Source organism: Cynoglossus semilaevis, chromosome 17, assembly GCF_000523025.1.
Source record: "Cynoglossus semilaevis isolate Cse_v1.0 chromosome 17, Cse_v1.0, whole genome shotgun sequence".
In the NCBI taxonomy this organism is placed as follows: Eukaryota; Metazoa; Chordata; class Actinopteri; order Pleuronectiformes; family Cynoglossidae; genus Cynoglossus; species Cynoglossus semilaevis.
The window spans coordinates 1,254,054-1,263,287 of record NC_024323.1 but is presented as its reverse complement, the minus strand read 5'-3'; the positions used below and the strand labels follow the sequence as shown (position 1 = coordinate 1,263,287).

The following is a 9,234-nucleotide window of genomic DNA, read 5'->3' as shown; positions in this document are numbered from 1 at the left end:
GGTCTCAACATGAAAATGATAAAAAGGCATTTTAGTTCTTGACCAATGGGTAGAGATGATGACAGGATGTTTGAAACTAGGTGTACCATTTATTAATTATGCACATATATTATTAATAAACTTCTTTGGTTTTTCTTTTATTTAATTTTTTTTTTTTTTGGTTAGTTCGGGGTCGTTTATATTTCCGTTTTCTGTGAGATTTTGCGATATTTATGATATTTATAATGTGTTTTGATTTATTTTGTATACACGAATATACATAACCGTGGTTATATTTTTTTTATTTGAGTATTAAAATATGTCATATGTCATCATTCACAATCAATTTATTCTCACTCTGAAGTATCGTGATGTTTATTGTATTACATATGATACTGTATCGTGGGGTATCCTGTCAATAGGCCTTCCGATAACCGCCCCTACGATAATTGCTGTTTACCGTGTTGCTATTTACCTCGTTGTACATTACATGGGAACGACGCGTGTCCACGAAAGAAAAATCTATAACACAGATATAAACAGACAGCGAAGACGGCAACGAGAAAACCCCAAACTTGTTTCCGCAAGAATATGTATCACTTTACAAGGAAGTACGTTTATGAGCATATACTCATACGACGACGTGTGTGGTAAAATACAACTGCACAAGACAAACAGTACCTGTGAGCTTGACGTAGATACTTCAGCTAAATCCCGACCGTCTTCATTATCCTCCCCATTCACAGTATTCCCCACTGCGAGGTGCCCCCCTTTCTCGAGATTCGTGTGAATTTAGTGCAAAGACCGTTCGACCACTGTCACTGCTATTACAGCTTCGGGAAATTACCCACGCCTACTGCAAGGACAGGGCTTTTCGATTTCAAAATAAGAGTTCCGTGAGGAGACGTGATTTACTTAGTGGAAGGTCCATGTTTTTACAGCTGGACACGTGGCGCTACTCATAATAGCAGAGAGAAACTACCACACTCAAATGTGTATCCATGCGAAATTTCGAGTAAAGAGTTAACCCAAACCCGCCTGTTTTTGAACTGTAGGAGGAAACCAGAATAATTTGAGTAAATCCACGCAGACTGTACACGCTACCTTACCCGGAAGTGGCAGAACATCTAGTAGTCTTTACTTAAGTTAAAGAGAGTGTACTGTTGTTTTCTTGATTAATTGATGGGTTAATTAATTTAAATTAAAATCACTTTAATTTATTGTTATTTATTTATATTTATTGGTTTAAAATCACAAGGACAACAGAGCCCAAACTGTCTGTTCACCATCCAACTTTACTCCAACCCCGAGGCTGCAGTGCGGTTTCTTTTACTATAGTTAATCGGAAATGAACCCAATCTAAACTATAATAAAATTGGTATAGACGTAAATTTTGTGTAATACTATTAAACCAAGAGCAGTGATAAGTCCATCATCGGAAACCACGCTTTTAATTGCAATAGGTTTTTAAAAATGTCATGAAAAAAAACTAAGGCCCGGGGGCCGGATGTGGCCCGTTCAGCCCTTTTAATCGGGCCCACCAAACTTTTCCAAATTATATAATTTATTTATATTTTCGTTATACTTCTGCCTTTTCCCTGCAATACCCAAGTTTCTCAGATAGATGGCGTAGAAAATGACAAAAGCTTGAAAGAAATGATATCAACCTTTAGCTTAAAGGCTAAAAGCTTACTACCGGACATGACACAAAAATACTGACACCTGCTGGAATTTCACAGAACTAAAGAAAAGACTAAATATTTATGAGTTGTACCATATATTTTAAGTGTGAATACTGACACCTGCTGGAATTTCACAGACCTAAAGAAAAGACAAAATATACGTAATATATATAAAGAGTTGTACCCTATATTTTTATATAAGTGTGTAATGCACTGCCGAAGAAAATTAAATGAATGAATGTTGAATCAAACGTTACTTCAATTAAGTAAACTTGAAATTACAAAGACAAAAATAATCTGGTAGTCTGGGGGTTTTCTGGTGATCTGATTACACAGTCGCAAGGTTTACTTTATTGGGATTTATTGCAGCGAAACACTTAAAAGTCAAAAATTAAACCTAAACAGCTAGAAATCCTGTCTTCTAAAAACACAAGACAACAACAACAACAAAAAGATAGTGGGTGAAAAAATAAAAAAAAAGCTGACACAGAAAGATATCAGTGTTGCATAAACTGTAGAAATGATATTAAACTTGAGTGATGCCTGAACACACAGAAGTTCTAACCACAAGCAGACGTTTATTTATTTATTTTTTCCAAGCAACATTTTACTGATTTGATGTAGCTATAGAGTGCAGCTCTAATCCCCTAAGTCTCGGCGAAAAACGTTCAGAAAAATTACTTTTTTCTTCATCCATTGACAAGCTAATCCATACCAATAACTAAATTGTAATACAGTGGGTAAGCACACTCGAACAAGTGACAAAAATGCTAGTCAGCGATGGCTACTCTTTCTTGGCTTCTTCCTGCTCCGCTTTCACCTCCTCGTAGGTGCCTTCTTCGTCTTTTTCATCACCGTCGTCGGTCTTGGAGTTGGGCACCCACAGTCCTGAGTCGATGCATCTCTTCATGTGAGCCTTCGCTTCCTTTAAAGGGTACAAACGAACACATTCAGAACAAAAAAAAACAAACATATCTAAAGCCTAACCCATGACAGATTACTGGTCATAGTTAAAGATTATGAGATTGATCGACACGAGACATGTAAAAATTAAATTACAGTGAATAAATTACAGGAACACATTTGTTGTGGGATTTACGCTGTTCTTTGAGGATTTTATTGACATCTTTATTTATTATTACAAAACAAGATAGCTTTTGTGTTGGTACAGATTGAATTAGTTGAATAAAGCTAACTGTTTTTTTTTTTTATATTAGGCCTGCTAGCACAGACATCTGTGGAAAACACTAATGTTATTGGTGGAAAATGTGGATTATTTGGTTTGATAGAGATCGTTTGGTTATTTGAAATAATGAATACTAAACAAACTTTATTTACAAGTGTAAAGTATCCAGAACAAATACATTTCTGGTGACCCCAGAATTTCTCGAATTGGTTTTTGATCATGTACGTCATTCGGTGTGAGTGATGATTTTAATCATGATTTTAAAAATAAGCATTATTTGAAAAAAAATTATTAGTATTTTTTTATCAATAATAGACATTTTTTAGATAGATGGAGCGTTCATGTAAACTAAGATAAATGACATGTAAAAGTCATCCATGGAGGCTAAAATGCCAAAAAGCTTTTATCATTTTCTCCGCCATCTGCTGGGGAAACGTGGGTATTGCAGGGAAAAATGAAGCAGAAGTATAATGACAATAAAAAAAAAATATTTAATTTGGAAATGTTTAGCGGGCCGGATTAAAAAGCTGAACGGGCCACATCCAGCCCCGGGGCCTTAGTTTGCCCATGCCTGCTCTAACCCATGTACTGAAGCCTGCAGCTGTCTTCTTTTTATTTGGTGTATATTATGGTGTAAATATTTTAAATCAGCAATATCAAAGCCGCTGCCTATTTTTATCATTCAAACTCACGGTAGGGTCCATTTTGCTGATGACATCCTGCAACATCTGAATGTCCTTTTCATCAAAGCATTTCTGCATCTCCTGCGAAAGAACACATGCAACACAAGAGGTTTTTATTTTTACAAACATACACAACAACATTTTGAGTGTAAAAAGCTTTTAGACCAGAAAGCACATACTGCTGGCAGAGACTCATAAACTTCCACAGGATCGAGGCCGCCTGGTCCCATGCGTTTCTCTTTTTCTTCTTCCTCGTACTCCTTCATGGCCTTTTCTATGCGGATCTTTGCCCTGCCGCGAACCCGCTCCTTAAATGACTCCAGCTCGTCGTTGAAAGCATCCTGGTACTGTTGATCTGCCGTCTGTATGGAACCACAAGAATACATTTTATATAAATATAAATATATGTGTGTGTATATATATTAACGTAAGAAGCTTACATTAAGCTTTTTGGTTTAATTCAGAGGCAGAAGTCGACACATGTTATTTTATATAAATATAAATATATGTGTGCATATATATTAATGTAAGAAGCTTAATGTAAGAAGCAACAGACCACTGTGTTTCATATTCATTTCTCGCTTCATTTAAACAAGCGCCTTGTAATATATTTTTTTTATTTATCTGTACAAACCATATTTTGTGTTGCTGGCACCAGCATTCTGTATACAATCCACTGATTATGAAAGTTGAGGTCGATAAAGCCTGCTCTGCTGCCATCTAGTGACTAAAGCCGTGTTTATGGTTCAAGCATGAATAAAGACAGTATACAGTATTTAACGTCTCCTACCCCGACCACCCCTCACCCACCCACGTGACACCTCACCGTGCCCCACTATTTGAGAAGCACTGGTTTAGGTGAATGAGACATTTTTCGGTATTAGTTATTAATACCATAAAGATACAAATCATAAAACAACGCCTGGGTTTAGCGGTACGACGTTCATATCGTTGCATTCAAGTCACCTAACTCACCTTAATCTTGGCGAAAAACTGACGGAAGCACCCGCGAGGATCCACCTTAAGGCTTTTAGCCAACTCCAGAATGAACTGCATGACAATGGTCTGATGAGCCACTTGATCCATCAATGCATGTTTCTAGAAAACCAAGAAAGAATTTTCACAGACAAAATAAAGAAAACAGTCCTGAGTCAAATTCTTGTGTTTTTTTTTTTGGGGTTTAATTCTAAAATCTACTATTTTTCTCTTGTGTTTTAAAGCTTGTGCAACAGATGTTACAGTGTCTTAAAAAAACCCGACCACCAGCCACAATCAACGTCTTTTTCCTGAGTGCTTCAGCGGTCCATTTATTTTTCAAAATGCTGGCTCATAATTTCTACTTTCCTTAATTTGCCCGAGTTGGTTAAATCCGGAGAGCATTTCAGGGAGCTAACGAGGTCCACTGACTGTTCAACCATTAACGCATTTTATCCTGGACCTTAAAAGCTACATTAAAAACCTCGTTCAAATTACTCCTGAAAATGCAGCTAACAAATGTGTCCTTCCACGTTTACACGACAACTAATATTTCGACAATGCCAGGATATATTTGCGGTTCACAGAGAGTATTATTTCTGACGCTAAGGCTGAATATCACAAAGTCAAATGCAAGTGAAGTGAAGTCATTTGCTCCACCTTAATAACATTAAGCTAGGGATGTCCGATAATACTGGCCGATCGATATTATCGACATGATGTTAGCATAATTGTGTTATATCTATAAGAAAATCCTTATCGGTTTTTCCTCCGATAATGAAAACCCTGGGTTTTGCCAAATATGCTAGAGTCACACGTGGGGTCAAGAGACGTTTACTTCAGTTTTAGGGGGAAAACGGCTGCATGTATCGGAATCGGTGTTTGGACAAAATCGTCGTATTGAACATTAGCAAAAAGTTACCAGCAAACACCCTTTTTTACAGGATCATTACTTACCTCCTCCACTTCAAGGTCAATGCACATGATGACGAGATAATTTGCAGTTTCTTCACAAACTAGATCAGGATTTTCCGACAGGTACTTCTGGCTGTCATCCCAACGTCGCAGCATTCCTGTGAGTAAGACAGTTATTATGTAATGTCACCATTTTATTTTCCTCTGTTTGTCTGGTTCAACCATCAAGGGAAAGGGTAAAAAAAAAGTCTTAAGGTCTGGTCATCAATGTTAATTTAATTTGTTTTGGAATACTAAATAGGAATGCAACAATAACAATACAGGTGTCATTATTAGGACAGATACTTCATTCAAATATTTGTCGTACACATTAGCAAAAATGTTGTTGTTTTTGGGTGCCAGCGTGGGGCTTCCAATAAAATACGGAATGCTGGACATAAGTGTCCAGATACTTCATTCAAATATTTGTCGTATACATTAGCAAAAATGTTGTTTTTTTTCCTCCGATCACTAGGTGGCAGCCACTCATACAGTGGTTTGTACAGATTAAAATATATACTTTCTTTACCATCTAGTTCTCGTGCAGACTAGCCAATATGTCTGAATGATGGAACAAGACTCAATGGTTAAGTAAAGGTAAGTGGGGGGAAAAAAAAAAAAATCTTACCAAAGTGTTTGATCTGCTTTTCATATTTCTCTACAAAGGTTTTATGCTTCTGCTCTTTCTCTTCTTCAGTCTCCTCGTGAGATTCCGGTTTGACATTAACAATGCTCTGCAGTGGGATAAAAATATACATTTAAAGCGTTGCGTAATCTTAGAGTATAACTCTTTTATATTTGGCAAACCAGGCAAAGACTTTTCACTGAGGAAACACAACGCATCAAAAGTATCTGGCACCCACCTTGCTGAAGCCGTCCTTACTGAGCGTGTCCACATTCCACGGCATCTTTTTCTCTTCGCGATTGTGATCGTCCCTCTTCCTCTCCCACTCCCGCTCCTCCTTTTTCAGCCTCTTCTCCTCGGAGTGAGCCTTGCTCAGCTCTGCTTTGGTCTCTTCTGTTCCCGAAAGTTTCAACTCTTGTACTTTCTTTTGGGCCTCGGCCAGCTTACGTCGACAGTCGCTTAGCCCCTTATTTAGTTCTTCGCCCTTTTTCTGGAAGTCTTCCATACGCTCCATTCGTGCCTGAAGTCAAAGAATGAGTAGAAATCAAGTTCAGGTAAAACGTGGCTTTGTAAAAAAAAAAAGACGAGGTAGAACATATACCTTTATGTCAACATTTACTGACCATATGTATAGCAGCCACCAATAAGTAATTTAAACCAATTTATATATGGTGCATTATGTGATAATTATTTAACATTTTTTTGTTATTTCATTACTGGGGTCCTCGGTTTCCTCAGAATTTATATTTGAAATATATATATATTGAAAGTGAAAGTGAATTACAGTACGAAATGTGATCTCTGCATTTTACCCATCACCACAGTGAGCAGGTTGAAATCCTGAAAAAGTAATTATTAGGGAACACCAAAATTAAAATTCTTAGCCGAAACCGAAAACTTAAAATAAGGAAACCAAGGCCAAAAACCAAAAGAAATTATTATGCCAATTATAGGTACTACTGCATTTATGGCTATGAATATGACTTAAAACAACACTAAATTATTAAAATATTTATTTAGCACATTTCAACAATGCACAGTATAAAATAAACTATAATTCAAAATAAAACTTACAATTTACTTTTCAGATTAATAAAAATTAAATATAACATGGGATAACTTTATACAGTATTTCACTTGTTATTGGGTTGTTTCATTGTGACGTCGAAACTGTAAAGTCCATCACACTGACTGCACATGATACATGGAATATAATAAACAGACGAGCTCGTCTGGAAAGTGTGACCATAATAATCATAATACTAAAAAATAATTTTTGTTTGATTGTTGATTTTTGTGACATAATCCTGCAAATGTTCAGTGTAGGAAGGGACATTTTCATGCGCTTATCAGTTAAGCAGCACCAAGTAAGAATATGGAGGGGTTGAACAACTCACAGCTAAGCTCCGAAATGCTAACGTATATAAACCCCTAGAAAGACGTCTGTCCTTAGCATGTACCTGATGTCTCCACCTGAAGAGGCTGGGTGTGTCGATGTTGGGGTGGATGTCATCTTCATCGTCGGACACCTCGATGTGGTCCCACACACTGTAGTCTATTCTGGACATGATGCCTGCTACACAATCAGTGTTGGCGTTAAAGAACACTACACTCGGCTAAGTTCGTAGGCAAAACGGAACTTGCCTAGGGTCTGATTCAAAAAAGCATAAAAATGGACAGGGAGAGAACTTTCTCGAAATTTCCGTTCGTGTTCTGAGCGAATTACGTCCACGCGAGAAGAGGAAACGCTAGCTAGGGTGTAGGAAAGAGAGCGCTAACAGTTTTCTAGAAAGAATTGTAGCAGTGCACTTCCGGTGTACGTCATCGACAAGCGTCACCACAAACAAATGTTCTATCGTCTCTAAGACCCGACTCCTAAACTAAAGAATTTCGGTTCAGGAAAAATTACACATTTTAAGCGAAACGTTAATGACTTTTATGATTTTTTTGTCTATTCAAACGTTGTTTAACATATGGTTTTCTTAACATAAAAGAAAAAAAAAAACTTCAGGCCACAATTACTCGCTTTCTTGTCGTTAGAGTCAGTTGTGAACCTTTTTTGTTATCAAGTCTGCATTTAATATATATTCTTTTTTTGCTGTGAAGTTACCCTTAACCTATGTGTTAGCAATTTTCAAGCTAAGGTACGTTTTTTTCCTGTGTTGACCCCAACAGGGAAGGTATGAATAATTAGAAGCTTAATTTAAAACACCACAATTATGGCTCCAAACATATGAAGCAGGATTTAAGGAGAGAATGTTAATGTTACAAGCATTATTGTGCCAGTGGTTCTGTTACCTTATTGTACAACCTTGCTCAGAAACACATTGGACACATCAATATTTATTTATTCAAGGCTCATGGAATATTACATACACCACGCATACATGCACACAAACTGATACACATACATTGCTTATAAATAAAACTGTGACATATCTGACTTTAAAAGTCAGCTACATTCGTGCCAACGACACAATATCGATAAGTTCAATTCACAGTGATTGCAATATGAACCTCACCTGCAATGTTTTATGGATATCGATAAGTTCAATTCACAGTGATTGCCCAAAAAAAGCCTGGCTGAGAAAGAATTTGTTGTTGTTGTTTGGTTATCAATGACTGGATGACACCGACCACCAATCACATATATTGTGTCCACTCACATCTGACTCTTCAATTATTTATCATCCCTCCAAAATGCTACCATATTCCCAAGTTAGAAAAATTATTCTTGTCTAATTTGGAAAGACCTAGAGATAACAACTTGTTTACTGACCTTACATTGCATTTTCTACTTCTTGTTTTACCACGTTATGTATTAATGGTTACGTTTTGGTGGGGTTTTTTGTTTTAAAGTGCATGGTCGTTTGCTAAATAAACAGGATACAGTCAATTCTGTTATGTTTTGTCCTTCTCCTCCTCCGCAGGTTTAGAGTCCCTAAAGCCGGAGCAGCAAAGAGATTTTTCGGCCTGTGTCTCGCAGCAACGTCGCATCTCTCGGATCACTTCCTGACACATGCTCTCCAAGTAACGGTTGGCTGCAAGTGGACATTGAGTTGACGGCTTTTCAAAATATTAGATTTACACATTAAACACCATAGTGTTTGTTAATATACCTTGTAAACACTTCTGAATCTCACATGCCTG

The 9,234-nt window shown here is 37.0% G+C and overlaps 3 protein-coding genes across 4 annotated transcripts in view; all 3 read right to left on the bottom strand.

Annotated features, from left to right (window-relative positions):
• tyk2 (tyrosine kinase 2) overlaps window positions 1-832 on the bottom strand; it is a 16,677-nt gene extending 15,845 nt beyond the window's left edge. For both annotated transcript variants that reach the window (XM_025064568.1, XM_008329215.3), the window contains exon 1: window positions 661-832. The gene's annotated coding sequence lies outside the window, so the exon portion shown is untranslated. The remainder of the gene's footprint in view (window positions 1-660) is intronic.
• A 1,146-nt stretch (window positions 833-1,978) lies between these two features.
• LOC103392580 (cell division cycle 37, HSP90 cochaperone) lies at window positions 1,979-7,652 on the bottom strand. The gene is made up of 8 exons (XM_008329214.3): window positions 7,545-7,652; window positions 6,323-6,604; window positions 6,088-6,193; window positions 5,463-5,578; window positions 4,506-4,628; window positions 3,710-3,892; window positions 3,540-3,611; window positions 1,979-2,586 (listed from the first exon to the last, which is right to left on the bottom strand). The coding sequence occupies exons 1-8, from the start codon at window positions 7,650-7,652 to the stop codon at window positions 2,446-2,448; spliced, it is 1,131 nt and encodes a 376-aa protein (XP_008327436.1). The 3' UTR covers window positions 1,979-2,445.
• A 1,111-nt stretch (window positions 7,653-8,763) lies between these two features.
• The window catches only part of cmc4 (C-x(9)-C motif containing 4 homolog (S. cerevisiae)), a 997-nt gene continuing 526 nt past the window's right edge, over window positions 8,764-9,234 (bottom strand). Inside the window, exons 2-3 of the mRNA XM_008329243.3 lie at window positions 9,204-9,231; window positions 8,764-9,125 (exon numbers count right to left, since the gene is read on the bottom strand). Coding sequence (XP_008327465.1) covers window positions 8,986-9,125; window positions 9,204-9,231 — 168 coding nt within the window. The 3' untranslated portion in view covers window positions 8,764-8,985. The remainder of the gene's footprint in view (window positions 9,126-9,203; window positions 9,232-9,234) is intronic.

Coding starts and splice junctions, on each gene's coding strand:
- LOC103392580 (XM_008329214.3), bottom strand. CDS start 7,652: ATGTCCAGAATAGACTACAGTGTGTGGGACCACATCGAGGTGTCCGAC. Junction 3,612..3,709: donor TTTATGAGTCTCTGCCAGCA/GTATGTGCTTTC, acceptor GTTCTTTCGCAG/GAGATGCAGAAATGCTTTGA. Junction 2,587..3,539: donor TCAGCAAAATGGACCCTACC/GTGAGTTTGAAT, acceptor TACCCTTTAAAG/GAAGCGAAGGCTCACATGAA.